This window comes from Lygodium microphyllum, chromosome 18 (genome assembly GCF_053477565.2).
Source record: "Lygodium microphyllum isolate KBCC chromosome 18, Lygodium_microphyllum_v1.1.10, whole genome shotgun sequence".
NCBI classification, from domain to species: Eukaryota; Viridiplantae; Streptophyta; class Polypodiopsida; order Schizaeales; family Lygodiaceae; genus Lygodium; species Lygodium microphyllum.
In genome coordinates, this window is record NC_141152.1 from 44,048,315 (window position 1) to 44,068,211 (window position 19,897).

Sequence of the window (19,897 nt, forward strand, 5' to 3'; positions counted from 1 at the left end):
GAGGCATCTCCTGTAGTGGAGGCTGTTGTTACCACTTCTCAGAAGGGGCACCAAAGGGAAGGGTAGGAAACCTCAAAATTCCATTCAAACCTCACCTAGTGAGACCCAAGGGAGCAATCAGTCTTATCTTAAACCAAGGTGACAGAATGTACCTAAGAGGAATAAGTCTTGTCAACATTGTCAAAAGGCTGGCCATTTTAACAATGAGTGTCGATCAAAGGCAAGAGGCACACAACCAAAATCTAAGTCTTAGACCCAAACACCCCAATAGGGTAACCCCTAGCAAAAGGGAAGCAAGGTGGTTGCAACCAATCTTAGGGGTAGTGGAAAGCTCAGTCTCATGCTGCCACTAGTCACCCATCATAGTTGACAATGTTCTTAATGCTAGAGGGCTTGTTTGATTGGTCTACAGAGGCCCACATTGTCTCTCTAGAGGCATCAGATGCCAGTCTTGTCTATATCTATGAGCTATCTTCTGAGAAGATGATCGCAAAGGTCCACTTGTCACAAACAAGCACTTCTGCTTCTACTTGGATAGTGGATAGTGGAGCTACTCATCACATGACCCCTATTGATGATATTTTTCTCACTAGATATCTTGCACCTGGGAGAGTCAAAGTAGGAAACAACTCCTCGGTCAAGATTCATGCTTGTGGTCGCATCAGCTTTGCCATTGATAAGGGTCAAGATCGTGCTACGCTAGATGACGTTTATCATATCCCTCAGCTTGGGGTGAACTTATTGTCAGTTTAGCAGCTTTGTCAGTTTGGGATGACGTTTATCATATCCCCCTAGCTTGGGATGAACTTATTGTCTGTTTAGCAGCTTTGTCAATTTGGGATGATCACTATTCTTTGCATCATCTGCAGCAGCCTAAGTCATTGATGACAAGATTGGTTTAGTTGTTGCTCGCGTCATGGCACAACCTAATGGCCTTTGTCACATGACACACTTTTTTACCATAGTTCCATCACTTCTAGGCTTTAGCCATTGTATGGGAGCCTTTGAGCACTGAGTGTCTCTGGCCTTACTGCTTAGGACATCCTGGATAGGACTCTCTTTATGAGTTATCATGTCACCAGATGGTTGATGGCATTCCCCTCTTGAAGCTATAGAGAGGTCTGCAAAGCATGTCACCTAGGTAAGTAGCATTGTATCCCATTCCCATAACAGTCGACTCATAGAGCTAAGGCTCCATTGAGATTGATTTGCATTGATTTTTGTGGCCTAACACCCATTACTACCTTAAATGGTGCGCTTTACTTCTTTTTGACAGTGGATGATTTCTCTCGATACATGTGGGTGTACTTTCTCAAGCACAAGTCTAATGCTTTCACTTGCTTCAATGCTTGGGCGTTGCACATTCGTAACCGGACTGATGCTTTCACCTGCTTCAATGCTTGGGTGGTGCTCGTTCATAACTAGACTGATGCTTTCACCTACTTCAGTGCTTAAGTGTGCTGCTCATTCATAACCAAATTGATGATTTCACCTACTTTAGTGCTTGGGTGCTGCTCATTCATAACCAAACTCGACATCATGTAGGTACCATGAGTTTTTTGAGTTTCTATAGGAGCATGGCAGTTCTTGCCAGCTCACCTCTACTAACTCCCCTTCCCAGCATGGGTATGGTTCTTCCCGAAGACATAAATGAAAACAAAAACACTTAGAATCTGAAGACAGTTATGCTACTTTAGAAACTAAAGCAGGTTCTTCACATAAAAAAGCCAAAGAAAAGCTTCGCCAAGAGTTTTTCAATAATCCATATGACCTTCCAAAACCAGGTACTCTGAGTTCTGACACTAAATTAAAGGCCAATATGTTTGTATTGCAGAATTTGGAACAACTACATCAGCCAAGAACTGCAACTCAATTATTACAATATTTACATCATACCACTCCTCAACCCAATAGGAAGGCATGGAAATGTTGCAAGCATTTTAGCAAATGCCAAGAACTGCATTCTCTCTGCAAAGTCTTCAAAAGAATGCTCAAAGGACAGAAAGACATTGCACAACACACTACAGAAGTTTTGACAGAGTTACAAGTCCAAGCTACATATTTGTTTGCCAAACCCTGCTAACACTAGATAAGGCTTTCATCCTCCAAACAGGTACATACAGTTAATGCTTTAACTATAGGAGACCATATCCCAATGATCTGTATACAAGTAAAAAATATGCCACAATTTTCCCTCTATGTAGATGCCTTATTAGATACAGGTTCAAGTCTAACCATAGCTCCATATGAATTATTCCCTCCTAATTGTATAAAAGTCACTAGTCTTGTTATTGTAGAATTGTCTAATAATAAAAAGGTGACCCTAATTCATGTAACTCAAGCATATCTTCATCTTGGTCTAATCAAAGTGCATATAGAAATTCAACTGATGAAGCACATGTGCTATGCCTTGCTGATTGGTACAGATATTCTCCAACATCTAGTATCATATACTTTTTGGTTAGAACATTTCATTTGGGGAAAAAGGCAGACATTCCTCTCCTCCCAAAAATTGGTCGTAGTATATATTATATTGTTGAACTTCCTTCTACACAAAAGAGAGCCTCCAAAGAACAATGGATCCAAAATGAGAACCAAAAATATGCTGAAGAGATTCTAAAAGTCATAAATCATCTAAAGACATTCATGCATGAAGATCCGTTGATGTACAAGGAAAAAAGAGTTCCTTTTGCCATTTTACTACCTCTCAAACCTAATGCCATGCCAACTAAAGCTGGTCATTTTGGTATGAAAGGAGAAGTCTTAATCCTCCGCAAATAGGAAATTCAGACTCTATTAGATAAAGGCTTGATTGAGAAGAATGGTGATCAATTATAAGCCTTTGAATGCTTATTTAATTGGTCATGGTCACCCCATTCCATTGAAAGACATCCTGATTAAAAAATTGATAAAGCTAATACTTTTAGTAAATTTGATCTTAAATCAGGATTTTGGCAATTGCCTCTAAAAAAAGAAGATAGATACAAAACTGTGTTTTGTGACTCTCAAGGCCACTACCAATGGACTGTCTTGCCATTTAGAATCAAGACAACTCCAACTTATTTCCAAGCGTGGGCAGATTCAATCTTCTCCAAGTTCGCTTTTTGTTTGGTCTACATAGATGACATTGTGGTTTTTTCAGAAACCATTAAAGCCCATATTGAGGATCTTTATCAATTTCCTAAGGTTGTTGAAGATGGAAGAATGGTGCTCTCACCAAAAAAATCTATTATGTTTACTTATTCTCTGGAAATTTTAGGTTTAGAAATTCAGTATGGGACTATCAAGTTACAAGAATATGTCTTTACAAAAGTCCTTGAAATTCCTAATGAGCAGTTACAACGGCTTCTTGGGTGCCTTAATTGACTAAACTCTGCAACCCCTAATTTGGTGGTCTACTCCAAAGATTTGTATCCCTTGCTTAGAAAAGGACAGTTCCAATGGAAACCTATACACACCCTAGCTGTCCAAAATATCAAGAATCTTATCTCCATCTTCCACCCCTTCAACTACCTATTGGTATTCCTCTTATCCTTTATATGGATGCTTCAAATTTCGGATGATGGAAGACAATTCTATCTCACCACTCGCATTGCATATTTGCTACTATGCCTCGGGTATTTTCAATCACACACAACAAAATTACTCGTCATACACAGGAGATCTTGGCCATGATTAAAGCTATTAAAGCTTTTCACATCTTTGTGGAGTTTGTCCCTTTTACCTTTCGGACAGATTTGCAACATGTGGCAAGATACCTAACAAAAAAGAATCCAAATGAAATTAGCAATAAAAGACTTCTTTGATGGTCCCTTATTTTTGATGCTCTTGACATTACTTTTCGATATATTCCTAGTGTACAAAGCACTGTAGCACATCTTTTGTCATGCCAACCACCTTGAATACTTTTTGTACCAATATTCCATGTGCACAAACTACTTTTCCCACATGCGCCAGATGGCATGCACTAAAAGATACGCAACACTAACACTCCACTCAAGAGCAATGATTATTTCCACTATCTACAAGCCTATATAAACTCCCCTTGTATCTCAATTGAGAACACTTATCCAGCACATCTCAAGACATCTATACTCTCTCAATAGCCTTGTATCAAGCTTTGTTTCAAGCAAGTTTGCTAATATATGGTTTTATTGCTCGCACTTGATCAGGATCTCTGAGTATTTCTGTGTCTTGTGCTATTTGTGCCCGTTTCCGCAGCCGCACTTTGTGTTTGGTATCAGAGTAGTTTAAACATTTCAGTCTGAGTGAAGTAAGGTTGTTAGTGACAGTGTGAGGTTCTACTCGTTCGAGGCTTTCAGGCTATGTTGCCATTGTTGTATGCCATTTGAGCGTTTATCCTCATCATCCCATAAATCCTTCATGACTTCCTCCAAGATCGATGCTAATGTTTTCAGCTCTGCTTTCAAGACTTTATCAAAATACTACAAGTCTTTGGGCAACTCAATGATTATTGTCGATGAGGCACATCCAAGTTCCAAATAGATTCTTCCTGACATAGGTGTAGCTCACATCTATGGTGAAAACCAATTGTTTAAATTTAAAGCATCCACCGTATACATAGAAGGTCAAGGCATTTTGATTGTAGGAGACACTTTGGCTGAAGATCAACATATTAATCTTCTTTCTTTAATTCTTCCAAAAATCCAAAAACATCAAACAAAGAAAGACTATCCTTATCTTCATTTAGGCTACATAGCAATTGGTATAATTCCACTCTTTAGAAGAGGTCTTAATGTATCCTGCATGGCTGCTATAGTAGATACTAGGCATGTTGAATTAATGGACATGATTGTCAGTGCTATTGTCTCTCCATTGTCCAACAAACCTATCTTTTTTGAGCTTAGACCAAATTATGTAATTGCCATGGATGATCCTTATCTTGTAGAATTACTTATGTTACATATCCGTATTATGGGTCTTCAAATGAAAGCTTCCTCAACCCACCTTGCAATCCAATATCACATGGTATAGAGGTCAGACTATCATTATGAAGTCTAGTAAAAGCACATAGAGGTTTTTACCAAACTGTGTGAATTGGTCTGAAATAGACTTACCCCATGTGTGGCAACTTGATATCTCTTCTCTTAAGAAAGAAGAATTATTACCTCTCATAGTAATTAAGGTTCAGAATATCAAAGGAAAAACACTGCATCTACTCCAAAGGATAGTTCCAGAAAGAAGAGAAAGTATATCTGAAGGTCTTTGTTCCAGCACAACCACAACTCAAAATATCTTCGTCACAATGAGCTAATGTTTTGAAATTTTATACTCAATGTTGTGACCACTCCACTCTGATACATGTCATCTATCAACACTGTAAGAAATTGATTGAGCAAGCTTCTTCCTCTTCTATTGTCAATGTTATTCAAGAATTTGAATATGAAAACAACAAGTATAAGGTTGCTCCATATCTGCGGCCCCAAGATTCTGCTTCTTGGACTTCATAATTACAAGCATCAAATTTGGACACACTTGGCTTTGACAGATCTCATTGAGATGATGGATAATCTTTTAATAGTATGTGACAATGTGCTTATTCTCTATCAACAACTAGTGAAATCTCAGGTTCCCACCTCTTCAGGGTTTGCTTCTTCATCTACTACACCATCTTCGTCTTCTCTTCTTTCTGTCTCTCCTTCTTTTAATGTGACAGATTGAAATACTTTCTCTACTAGTAGGCTACAGAAATGCTGGAGTTCCTATTTCTCCTCTCCTTCTCCTGGTTCACTTAATATGCATCATGTGTCTTTTGAAGCACTAAATACCAATGACAAAGGCAAACAACTTTGCACATAAGGTACATCTGAGTCTTATGAGCTCCCTAATCTTAATGATTCTGATGATCCAGATAGTATTTTCAAAGAGTTATAGCAAATCTACTATCATTCCTTGGTGTCTGTCATGAAAGGGGAATCTTCTCAACAAGAACCAAGCTTTTTTCAACCTACCCTTCAACTTGGTGAATCTGTTGAAGAATTATCAGCATACCTTGAAATGATGTTTCGAGATTGGTTTGAAACGAGATTATTAGATTGCATTTGATTAGATTGATTGAACCCTAGGTATCCATGATAAGGAGACAAAACTGAAGTTTCATTATCTTCCTTTTATCAAATGTCCAAAATATAAAAATCAAAATGTGTGGAAAATATGAACTTATATAGGCATGATTGGAAGTATAAAGACAAATTTTCACAATTTGGCATCATTTTTCTTTTCATTTTCTAAACTTTTATAAGCGAACCAGTTTGAGTTTTTTAGAAGCATATTAAAAAAAATCTATAATATAACATGTCATTGGAGATGTCCTAATAAGTGATTTAAAAAACATTTTGTCTTGGAAAATTGTATTTCTTGATGAAGTTAGAAAATAGGTAAAATGAAAATTTAGTTTACAAAAGGCCTCCAAGTTTCATAAATTTTTAAATTTCAATAAAACAAGCCTTTATAGCTTGGCTTGACGAGTTATAAGTCTCCTGGGAAAAATGGTCTATCAAGATATGGAAAAAATGAATGAGCGAACAACATGCTTAACATCTTGAAATAAATATTCAAATTATATTGATGTGTTATATGTAGGTAGGACTTCCATACATGATGTCAAAAGGTCCAATTTATTATGAAGCTTATAAGAAAATCATACAAGGAACCAGTCCACCAAACCAAGAAAAAGAGAATTTGCACCAATGGATTCGCACAATTTTTGCAGGTAAGAGAATTTATATTTTCTTATTTAGTCTCACTAGATAAAGAAAGTTATGTTGACTAGAGAGAATGTTTATTTTCCTAGCTTCAATTATCCATGAATTTGAAAACTATATTGATCACATGTGAAACTAATTTTAGTTTACTCAAATACTTCTTAAACCATATCTAAGAAAAATAATCGTAACCTCTTAATTTTCATAAGATTAGCTCTTTATTTAGATTATCACTAACCATATCAATGCTAATGAAATGTGATACAAGACATTATTTTATAAATAGTACTATAATATGCCTATTTAATGAATCTCGATGGCACGTACTTTGAGTAGTCCATCAAGAACTAATCAAGGTAGCTACCATTTGGATGTTTGCCTCGGGGAAGTTACTATATGTATATCCTCTACATCACGTGCGTTCAAGGCATATTTACAAATATCCTTATTTGTGATTTTTTAATGAATAAAACACAACCCTTTTCTATTCAATATGTAAATAACCCCTTTATATTACACCTTTCTATATGTAAAAAATGTATGAAAATTGTATTTTAAAAATACCTTATTTTGAACCCACGTGATGCACACATATATTCACGAGTAACTTACCCAAGATGTTTGCTAAACATTTGTGACCTTGAACTACTTGAGTCTACCTTGTAAAGAAAGCTTTGCCTTAACCCCACAAGGATTGACTTAAAATGCAGCCTAATTTAACATTATAGTCTCTTATCAGTATTTATAGCGTCAATGTTTGAGGTGATTGCATTGCTATCATCCCTCAAACTAAAGTGAACCACTGCAGCCTCACTTGATTAAAAGAGAATGAGAAATGAGAGGGAGTGATATGCATTGATCCTTTTATCTATAAGATATAATCTTGACTCTAGCCCCTTAAAATGATACTTGGGATCTAGGACAACACACTAGTAATGTTTGAGTTTTTGTGGAAGCCTTTTGGCTAACCAAGACCACCCTGCCATAGGAAAGATTTGCTAGGGATCTGATCACTTGTTTCCCTCTAGGAGTATTATTAATTTTCTAATTATTCTAGCATGATTTAGTTTGAAATCTAGAAAAACAGCTTTGTTAATTAATCTATTAAATAATATTCCTATGTAATTAAGACATGAATATTAAGAAAAGTAATCATTTTGAAAAATAAAATATTTATTTAACTTTAATTAACTTTATTTTAATTATAATAATTACTCAAGTCCATATCTGGACTCTATCCAAAGGCCAAAACAAACCCACCAAGCCCATGCTAAATTAGCATTGGGGCCTTTCAAGAGATCCACTTGAGCTTGGAGGGAGCAAGCTAGTCCTAGCACACCCGATGAATTATAACGAGAGTCCCTCTGGCTCCTTGATGCCTCCTAACATACAACAAGTCCTTATGGAGAGATCTCTTATATCTAGTGCTAGTCCTTGCAATCGGAAGCAGTAATCTAGTTCCCTTGGTGTAAAGAGCTAGTGAATCTAACCTTGGGGGAGGTCTAGTATACACATCGAATCATAGAACTTGTTTTGGATAAACTAATTCTCAGCATCCATAAATAATGAAAAGATTCCTTTTAATGCAACAAGCAATACCGTTAGATACACTTGTGTATGGTTTCCCAACTGGGGTTTCTAATTATCATTAATTCCCTAAATATTTCCTTTTGAAATGGAAGTTAATTATGATATTTGACAAATTGATCATTTTGTTGCCACAAGTTTAAACATCCAATAATTTGGAAATTGTAATTCACAAATTATGTGCCATCACAGGAGTGGTATTTTTATTAAAATTTCCTCTTAAGCGCATGCATTTCTCATCAATCTACTTGAAATCTCAAGTACTGACAAGGAACTTGAAATGCCCTAGTAGTTCCTATCTAGATTATTAACTTTACTCATCCAATTTTTCTTTTGTTATTTCATCAAGATTACTTCGAAATATCGAGTTCAAAATATGAAGGAAGCAACTTGGACTTGAGTTGGCATGATGAAGATATTATTCACATATGCTACCTCTCATATCTAGCTCTAGTGTTGTTGATATGTTCCTCATCTTCATTCGTTCTTCATTAGACTTGGGTCCCCTTGAAGTGTATCTAGTCGTTGAGGTGTATAGATAGACTCCAAATAAGCATAGGCTAGGTTGAGTAGAGAGAAGTTGAGCTCAAGAGAGTAGGCTAAGTAACAAGTTGAGAGGGGTTTTTACACATTCAAGTATAAGCCATTTTTCTTTTATTTTTGTCTTGGCTTTTTTGCTTGGTTTTTTAAAATTGAGAAAAAACCTAAAATGGAATGAACCAAAAGAAAAGAAAAAAGCAAGGCCGCAGCCACAAACTACCCGTCTTTGCATGTGACTCTCTATCCTCATTCTCCCTCCCATGTCGATCCTAAGACACAACCATATTCAATCGGTAAATCTTTTGCCTTTACTTGTCTTCGGCTACCATGCCTAGCAGGTGCTCTTCTGCGAGCCTTAACCAAACCCTTTGATTCTGACCACAATGCTCGAAGCAGCCCTGTCAAGAGTGCGCCTCATGCCTATAGCAATCCTTTTGATGATGATGCCGTTGAAGCCATTGGTTCGGCCACCACATTGACAAGACGCTAGCAGGATGATCATAGAACTCTGGCCTCTTCTTAGAACTCTGGCCTCTTCTCAGTGCAAGGAGACACCTGTGCTCGATGCCAAAAAGCCATTTGATTTGATGGTGATGAGGATGATAACTAACTTCAAGTTTTCCATTAGAAATCCTAGACATGGAGCCTCAAGGAAATCCTAGACATGTGCTCGATGCCAAAAAGCCATTTGATGAGGATGATAACTAACTTCAAGTTTTCTATTAGAAATCCTAGACATGGAGCCTCAAGGAAAGGTGAGAGAGGAGAAGAGCATGGTGCACGTGCTAAAAGTACTAGGCCAAGGTTGTTGGAGCAAAGTAGGTCCTTCTCCCACTTGAGGATCAACGTCAAGTATTTCCTAATGGTCAGTGTCTTACCATGGCTATAGAGTATTCCCTAACAGTGTGTCTCACCATGGCCACCTTGCCTCCGCTCTTCCTTGCATAAGATGCAATTGAATCGAAGGCCTTCTCTCCATCGTGGCATCTCCATTAGGCAGCACATACACCATTAGTACTATGAGCTTAGGCACTCTCACATAGATGTACAAGTAGTCTAGCCAATTGACTACATCAAAGAGTGTAGCTTATAGCTTAACATGTTCTATCAGGAGGCTGCACAACCTTCTTTCGTCTCAAGCTACTTGGGGAAGATAAGTCTTGTGAGTGGCAAATATTAGCTTTACAAGGAACGTGTTTCTACAATAGGAGATGTGGCATTGTAGATTGCATGGAAAATCAAAGATGCAGGAGTGAACCAAGCATCTAAAGTGATCGAAGGTGGTATGGACCAAGCTTAGTAGATCAAGGAAAGTAATCACAACACATTCAGGACCAATGGGTCATAGTAATGGGAATCACAATTTAAAGTCAAGTGGTGTTAGTGGGGATCTAATAGAGAAAAAGGCATGGCTTCAAGGACGTGATGAACTGCTCAGTAGAGTGATAGCGCCATGAAGACCTCCAATGCTCAGACCAAATATGATGATAGTCAATTTCAAATTTAGGACCTTGAGTGTAGGAGCACTGAGGAGCTTGAAGGTTATGCATTATAGAAGTTAGAGGAGACTAGCAAATAAGCTTCAAAACTATCTTAGAGTGGCTAAAGACATTAAAGGGGATGCTACCAAAACTCTCTTGACTCTTGAGCAAGGAGAGCAAATAAGGAGCACTTTTTCATTCTCGTTTTTTCTCATTTTTTCCTTCAACCTACTTTTTCATTCTCATTTTTCATTTTTGCTTTAACTTCACACTTTTTCATTCTCATTTTTCAATTTTGCTTTCACTTCGTTTACTGTTCTTTTGTTCTTTTGTGGGCTATTAGTCCACAACCTCAATACTACTCGTCCCCTATGACAAGGGCCAATGTCTGACGGTGTCCTCTAGCTCGTTCTTTGGCCATCCTGCTTCTTTCCGTGTTCTAGACACAAATGGCTGCCTTCTTCATGACTTGTCAAATATGTATTGCTCCTTCGTTTATTGAGAAGCTTCTTTCTTGCTTACATAATATCCTTTAGGATCTCACAAGTTGTTGTTCCGTGTACTTTTGCTCGCTCTATGGCACTTTGATCCATGTGCTACTATCCATCACACATCAACTCTCCATCCATGCTAGTGAACATGTCTTGTCGATGTACATTACGTTGATGTCGTCGTTTCTTGTCTTGTCATTTCATAGTGTCTCATCAATATTCAACAAATTGATCACCTCAATGTAATAAATGTACCAACATCAATGTAATAAGCATACTAATTATTTAACATTACGTCAATTCATGTCAATTAATAAACATAGAAATTAGTAACATTACTTAGTTATTAATTAATAAATATTAGGTTAGGTAAACTAATAAAGATAGTAATTAACACCATATTGGGGAATATGGGAAATTTCCATAAGTTTGGGACACATGGTCAAATCTTTGGATTTGTTATAACTTGAACACTATAACTCCAAATTGAGCACTCTATAGCTCAATAGATTCTATTTTTCAAGCGCTTTTCAATGATAGGCCACATCATATGGTTTTGAGAAACTTAAGGGCATATTATCCGGGTGCCACCTTTTTAGTATTCAAAAAATGGGAATTGGGAGATTCCCCAACTCACTAATATTGTGTTAATTAGTAATGTTACCTAGCAAAAGATATCGTTTCTATCCTTTTTATTTTAGTGGTTAAACTTATGTTAGTTAGACTTATTAGTAGTAATTAATTGGTTAGGACTTATTAGTAGTATTAGTTAGACTTATTAGTAATATTAGTAGTTGTAGTATTATAAGTTAATTAGGTAGACGCTATAAGATACATGCCTCATACCGACATTCAAAGCGACGAAAATGTTCATCAAAAAATTTGTCCCTTGTCATTGTAAAAAATGTCGGTATTAGCAATGCCATAGAATCGTCGCTATAATCATTGCTATAGGCGTCGCTATTTGCATCGCATTTATGACACTGATAGCTATGTCTATAGCGACACGTGTAGTAAATTTGTGACTCTAATAGCGACGATTACAGGGAATTTTTTTTTTTGCTGGTAGGCCATACAAAAGAGTTACAGTAAAGTGTACAATGCTCGTCAAAATGAAGGCAAAGTGTACTTGAATCCATAAGATTGATATGTAAAATAAATACAAGATCGCGTAACGAAAGCGATAGTAGAATCATGGCAAGATATAAATGATGATAACAACATAGCGCATAGAAAATGCTTACATAAATCACATGACCAAAAAATAAGAGGATGTGTGCTCCACGGATCCTAGGCCGACCTATAGACCCTCGCCATCCAAAAGCTCATCCCATCATAAAGGAGCATCAAATGACTTTGCAAAAAAGAAACAACTACACATCAATCCACCATACAATAATGCATTTAATTAAAATTAGTAACTATGGACAAGAAAGATGAGTGACTTATTGGGCCGCCAAGTCCATACAATCGGTTGATTAATGCAGTGAGACCATCTCTCTCTGTATATCGAGTCTCCAGGCCGGTGGGATCGTAGTTTGTAATGGAGTGCTTCAAAGAAAACAAAATACAAGTGTTAGAAACATGATTGTCACTACAAGGGATATTGCAAAAAAATAAGCAAGCATAACAAAAGAGAAACTTACAAAGTCCTCTAGATAAGTCTTGTGGCCACCACTTCCAAGATGATAGACCACTCTTGCCTCCATTCGTGCCCTCGCTGCCTTCGTGCTGCTGTCTCCAACGTCTTGGAGAATCTGTAGCCTCCTCCCTGAGTTGGCACTAGTCATCTACGCATAGCCACTTGGGCTTTGAGGCCCCACTCTTAAGTGCCTTGCATGCGTCCGATTGTCTGTGTGACATATACACATGCTTGCACTCCATCATCCAGCCAGTGGAAAACCTATATGCTACGGCGGGTACCAGAAATTCCTCATGCAAGGATGCTACTATGTAGTCCTTGGTCCCCTCTGGTATGTTCTTCCAGTGATCCAAGATGTTGTGCCGAAAAAATTGTTAGCACAACTCTCTCATACGAGCCATCACCCTCCTCCCCTCATCATTCATGATGACAGCTCCTGTCCTATTATCTACAAGGTATCCATACCCCTCTAGGCTATGCCTAAGATGTGTCCTCTCCCACCTGCAACCACTCTCCTAGGCATATCCAAGAGACCCCTGTACATTTGGTATACCTACGGGGGTAGTATCTCTCGAAGTAGCACCCATAGAGGTGCCACTTGCGGACGACTGAGCAAAAGTTGGAGTGACTAGAGTAGACGTCCCCACAGGTGTGACAAATCCCATAGGTGATGCAACTCCAGCAGAACGACAAGACAGAGACACTGCATCGGTACCTCCATAACAACCACTTGAGCCACGCTCTCTCGAACCTGCATGAGAGCGAGAAGTAGTACTTGTATCCCGAGTCGACTGTGGGCTCACTACATCCACGTCTCTGCAGCATCCCCCAGAACTACTCCCTCCGTCCAGCCAGCGTCAACCTTGTCTACTGGAAATCGAAGTATCAGAGCACATTGAAGTAGATCTAATAGAATGGCCTTATGGTGTCCAAGATAGCTCTTGGTCTGCCATATCTTTGAATCCAACCATCTGATCTGGAGACATACATGTGAAGATCTCTTATAGCTCCTCGTTACTCATCCCTCAACTCATCGTGCAGATCCAAATATCCACAAAGGTTACCTGTACAGACAAAAATTGATGTTAGAATAATCAATATAAATCAAGCAAAGTACGATAATATAAATCTTAAAAAAATGATCTTACTTAAAACATATATCTTATGTATCCTTATAAGCGATTCATCAATGAATTAAGTAGGTGTATGCTCCAAGGATGAAGTACCCTATAGTCCCATGTTAATCTCCTGACACAACTTTGCATACACTAGAAGGTCGATAGATAAGTCACCACAAAAGGATGAGTTCACCTTGTTCTCAGAGAATTCTTGGACTCATATATTTCCATAATTGTTACTCGATTCTGGCTCCTCTATATGCTCCAAGCTTTCGGCGGCCTCTACCCCTTGCAATATCGATCCCTCTATTTGCATACTGTCCTCATCTATGATGGGAACATTGCTTTCATCATATACTCTCACACTTCGGGGAGTTGAATGTACAACATACCACCATCGAGGTTGTCAGGGGTTTGGATAGAAAATTACATGTTCAAAATCATGTAAAAGAGAGATTTAACTTTTGTGACATGTAACATGTTGTAATAAAATTAGGAAAAATATGAGTTCATACACTTGTTTACAATGGGCCGACAATACAAACGTGTCGCACAAATCCATCTATCTTTTTTTAGAATCTATTTCAAGAAATCGAGATGGACCTCGTCAAACTATTGCCCCAGCTCCTTCAAGTACCACTTTGAACCACTGCACATCTAATAGGATCATGGAAAAGCTACGGTAATCCACTTTGATAATACTTTGCAAGTTCCCAAAATACTCAATCTCATCTATAATGGTATTTGGATCCATTGCTCATCGTCGGCTCTCTTGCTCAAACTTTGCCATGATACAACAATCTATTGTGAAGCGCATTTTGTTGATAAGCTCCACGTGGAAATGCCGTCTGTGTGACCATGCCACACTGTATATTTTGTACTGTACATAGAAAAAGTTAATTAGTTGTCACATATAAAAACTAGATATGATAAAGCCTAAACACGTCATCACCTTTGGACTACATCCCCTCAAGATTCCCACTTGTGGGAGCTTTTCCTCAACTGCGAAGACCCATGGACCACTTATTGCGTCAAGTGTTCCAAGCCGAGCACTAAGGGCCACCTCTCACATAGTCGATGCGCCATCCATATCTACAGGTGTAGTGATCTTACCTCCATGCCGATCGAGTTACCTCCTCTCTCGCACACTCCGGTAGCTCCACGATCCAAGTGCAAGCTTCAAGCAAGCTCCATCCTCAAGCTCCATGCTCCAAGCTCCATTGCCGCGAGCAAGAGAAGAGAAGAGAAGAAGAGAGGAGAAGATGGAGAGCTTCTCCTTCCCAGTCCCTCACCCTCACACACTCACTCCCTCACACTCACACACACTCTCTCAAGCACAAGCTCAAGCTAGTAAGAAGAAGAAGAAGAAGAAGAAGAAGAAGAAGAAGAAGAAGAAGAGGAGAGCCACTTTTGGCCACACACAAGAATGAGCTTCTCATTCACTTTTCAACTTTATATACAAAACCCTAAATCCCTTTTGGGTGGTCATCCCCTTATCCCCTTTTTTACATGGACGGCTGTGGCCTAGGTGCTTTTTCCCATTGTCCTCCTATCTTCCTAGCTTCCTTTCCACCATTCATCTACATTTACAAATTGCACGGGTGAGAGCCCGGCACTCTTAAAATAAATCATGGTGCGCCTTGCGCTTTTTTACAACAAGATATAGACTCGCACTTTTTGTCATTCGCCTTTTTCCTTGATTTAGGACTTTTTTGCACTTCTTGTGTTTCCAGATTATTCTTGGTGCGCCTTCGTCTTCTGTTTCACTTTTACCTTGGCCTTATCCTCTGCTTTAGATTTTCTAGCTTTTCTACCTTGTTCATTTGAGGGTTAACATTACCCCCTCCTAGACGAGTGCTAGTCCCATGGCACTCACAGTAGTAGGTAGCATGCTTTAGCGTGCACCAAAGACATGGGTGGCAAGGACGTGCGTGGTTGCCTTGGAGGATTTCTAATTGTGGGCAGATGAAGGTTTTTGGGGCCACATTGTTAGTGTGGGTGGCTGGTGGTAGGGTGGTTGGAGTTGGGGGTAGGACTTTCGTTGTTGGGAATTGCACTGGGCTAGCATGTGTATTGGTTTTTGGAGATTCTGCACATGATGATTTTTGGCAGACTTGCAAGATGATAAAGGATAAGACTTCAGATTTGAGTGCCAATGAAGAGAGAATGACACTTTTGTTGGAGTCTTCAATACCTACAATTGAAAACCTCTCATATGTGGTCTCTCCCTCGGGGTAGTGCTAGTCTTCTTTATCGTACACAAGACGTAGTTCAATTAGTTTGGGAGACATGTCAAACTCCAAGCAAGCTAAGAGTAATGTCTTGCACTTGAGGACCCAAACTGTGGATATATTTTGGTGCAGATATTATGTGAGTGCTTGTGCATACTTAGATATTACGTAGTTAGAAGATCGCAAGTCTAATTCCTCATAACAATGTGATGAAGCAAAGTTGTCCATGTTGAGGATAAGTTTACATGAAGGTGTATGAGACATCCTTTGCGTTGTGACAACACGATATAGCATAATTAAACACATTGACACCAAAATTTCGGTAGTAGCTGATAGCTACTTGTATTGCTTGACGAGTACGGTGTACTTTCCATGGCTGTTCGTGCATTCCTTACCACAATTGATTGCAATGGTATTAAGGTAGAGCGGTGTACTTTCCATGGCTGCTAGCTACTTGTATTGCTTGACGAGCAGGGTGTACTTTCCATGGCTGTTCGTGTGTTACTTACCACAATTGATTGCAATGGTATTAAGGCAAAGTGCACAAAAGGAATCATGCAAATGGGTTAAGGTGATAGGTCTAACCATAGGCGAGACAAGCTCCCTAGGTATGTCCTACCCTTGATGTGCCCTAAACATTTGTGGGTGATGCTAGAGGGCTAGGGGACTAGGGACGGAGCCAGCCGACCAAGGTCACTGGACGTACCTAATTTGAGAATCCCTAGGTGCTGTGTTGTGATGGTGGGTGTTTCTTAGCTTTTTGTTTCTTGTCTTTTCTTTCCTTTTTTTCTTTTCTTTTTCTTTTTCTTTTTCTCATTTTTTTTTGGGACTTGCTTGAGTACAACCATTGCAATATGTTGAGGCTATCAGCCTTTCAATGGGTTGGGAAATGTTGAGATTTGAATGCTCAAGAAATGGATATTACAGCAATGATTGTGCCCTAGCCTCGTTGTTAGAGAAATAGTTGTTGAGATGGGGAGATACACTTGAGATTTTGCAACCCTCTTCGGAACGTGCGATGTTGGTACAATTGAGGTGACAACTACCGTGAGTGCCAGGTGTAGAGTTTGACCCAGAAGGAGAGAGTTGCCACACTGATCACACTGTGTGCCACGTGATGTGGATGATCGCAAGGGCAATTTTTGATTCCGGAGGCGGTGAGGCTTCCGTCATGGCTCTTGTGAGGTTGGTGGTCTTGCGGTGACTTGGGCGTTGAACACTTTGGTACAAAGTCCTGTGTCATCCTACATCCATTTGACACTTCATGAGAGTATATGCAAGTTGCATGCATCAAGTATAACAAACAGATGCAACACAACAAGATATTACTTTATCAAAATCCTATGGTGTTGGCTATGATGTATATTCTAGTGCTTGTTAAATATGTGGCATATATTAGTAGTAGGTAAGGGAAGTTTATATAGGTGGGGAGCCTGCCCCTTTAACCATTTAAATACAAAAAGTTATGGCAGGATGGCCTTTGTTAAGCAGCTTATACGACATAGGGGCTACTCTATTTATACAAGGCGGGGTGAGTTTGGGTGGTCGTGCGACTGGGGCTGTGCCGGTGAGGGGCTCCTATGAGGCTGCGCGGGGAAGATATCGACCGGGACCCGAATAGTGTAGTCCCTGGGCAACATCTGTTTCAAGAATGCTTTTAAAAAATTCATCAAATTTCCCCTTATCTCGAGCTGCCCTCTTCTCTTTCGAGCACTTGGTGCATGAGCGTCTAGTGGTCCATGACTGCTACCATAGGGGAACCTGCAAAATGCGAACCAAGGGTTAGGTCGTGAGGCAAGATAAAACTACTCACATGGAAGGGATTACACAGTGGGTTATCAAGCGCATATGACGAGGAGGGGTAAGGTGAGGCATGCAATGTTTGTTGTAGAGGGACGACCCCCGTGATGATGTTCGTTTTGCCTCGAGCCATTAGCAAATCTTGGCTTATGCTAAGTTGCGTGGACTGGTTATCATGGAGTGGAGTAGGGCTCATCCCTGGAAGGATAGACCGAAAAGGGGAAAGGTGTATAGAAAGGGACGGTGCTTTGTCTACACCATCAGAGATGTTGGTCAGGGCTTCCTATGGCGATAATGACGATTGCATGCCCTCCATCTGGAGACGGGAATGGTCACATGACTTCTAAATGTGTGGTGAGAGGAGGACCTAAGGAGCTTAGCCTGTCAAACCCAACTCTTCTCCCTGCGCTTGACTATCATTACTTGTGTGTGTTGATATTATCTATAAAGGGTTACAAAATTCATTGTTTATTTATATACATATTTACAAATCCATGCCACTTCATGAGGATGAAAACCAATTGTAGAACTTTGGATTGTACTGGAGTGTGGCACACGCATCTAGTACTCGTGGCAGCTTACTCAATAACGATAGATATTTTGCAACATCAAGTAGCATGGTACATTGTCCGAGTCTACTGACAACATGTAACTCCTCCTCAGTGAGAACCTTATCAGCCAAAGAGTTCTCTTGGCTAGTTCCAGCTAAGTCTGTATCCTGAATGGCAATCACCACTCGAAAGGAAGTTGGTGCCACACAGGTTGGGTCTCTTTGAGCTGCCATTTGGCCAATCGCTCCTTTGAGACTGTCATAATTTGGGCTCCTAGTTCGGCCATTGCAACACGGTTTTCAAACCAACGTTTTTCAAATTGACTTCGATCCTCTGATTTTGTTGCTTGAGTTGCTCTATCTCTAAGAGATTTGGTTGGCAAAGCACATCATTGAATGTTACAGTTAAGCATAGTTCATCGGCTTCCTCGTCAGAGGTGAGTCACATGCGTTCATGTAGGAGCCTGTCATAGTGCTCGTCAATATGTTCTTGCTCTTCCCAAGATAGGAAAAATGGCAAGTATTCTTCAAGCTGCTCCTTAGGGAATGCGCCCATGTCTACAAGGACATAGACATGTGCAAACACTTTGAGTTTAGCATCCAACTTAGTTAAGAATTCTACGACACTTCTATGTTCAATGTGGGCTTGCTCGATTGCTATCTCATGCAAGGTTCTAGGAGTTTCCCTAGGCTTTAGCATAGCTGGGGGGCTCAGGCTTAGATGAGCAATATTGTTCAACGCTAGGATTGCTTATGCTCTCGGGGTTTGTGCATTTTTCTTGAGGTTTTGCTGCTATTGTGTCATGGTTTCCCTCAGATGTGATTGGTATAGTCTTGTCACCCTATTGTGATAGTGTTGTATCCACTCTTGATTGGTCAATGCGAGTTATGTTGTCATTGGATTGAGTGTTGCAAGCAACCATTGATGGTAATGGTTGCTTTGATTTCTCAGAGCACACGGATATGTCTGAGGTTTCACTGCTATTAGGAGAGACATAAATGGGTTCATTGGTGGATGGGCTTGATGTTTTATTCCTCAGCTCTTCAGTGCTCTTGGTCTCGATCTTATCGGCGTCTACCACCACTTGCAACTGTCCTTGTTTCCGTTGTTTTATCCTATTTTTCTTGGGCAATTGCGGTGCCTCCCTTAAGGACCCAATACCCTGAACCAGGTCAATTGTTCATGTGTTTAGTTGGGCCTTAGCATTCTCTTTCTCTAGTGTATCCTTGTGGGACATGGCTACACCCTACTGAATAGCCTTGCTAGGTTGATTGGTCAGATGCACCCTCTCCTTGGCCACCTCTTCAAAAGATCTCTCCTCAAACCTAGGCTTCAGGTGCTTTGGCAGTGCCAAGGGTATCAAAGATGTTGGTTGCAACACCTCTTTCACATGTGAATGGCCAAGGATGCCTTCCACCAGAGGTATCATCACGGCTCAAGGCTGTGACTGTCATGATTGGAAGTAGTAGCGGTATCAAAGATGTTGGTTGCAACACCTCTTTCACATGTGAATGGCCAAGGATGCCTTCCACCAGAGGTATCATCATGGCTCAAGGCTGTGACTGTCGTGATTCGTGATTGGAAGTAGTAGTGGTTCGTTTAGTGGCCATGCTACTATTAGTCAACTGTGATGTCGAGTCCTTAGGCGGATTGGAAGTGGCCATGTCTTTTGTTGCCCTTTGTGCATTCACTTGTGCAGATTGAGCATTAGTATTAGTCAATTGTGATGTT

At 39.7% G+C, this 19,897-nt stretch overlaps 1 protein-coding gene across 3 annotated transcripts in view; it reads left to right on the top strand.

The window, feature by feature from the left end:
- LOC148020815 (uncharacterized) overlaps positions 1-19,897 on the top strand; it is a 96,033-nt gene that overhangs the window by 16,472 nt on the left and 59,664 nt on the right. For 2 of the 3 annotated variants that reach the window (XM_087699460.1, XM_087699459.1), the window contains exon 4: positions 6,604-6,733. The exons of the other annotated variant lie outside the window; for it this stretch is intronic. In XM_087699460.1, the coding sequence (XP_087555586.1) occupies positions 6,604-6,733 (130 nt within the window). The remainder of the gene's footprint in view (positions 1-6,603; positions 6,734-19,897) is intronic. 3 annotated transcript variants of the gene reach the window in all.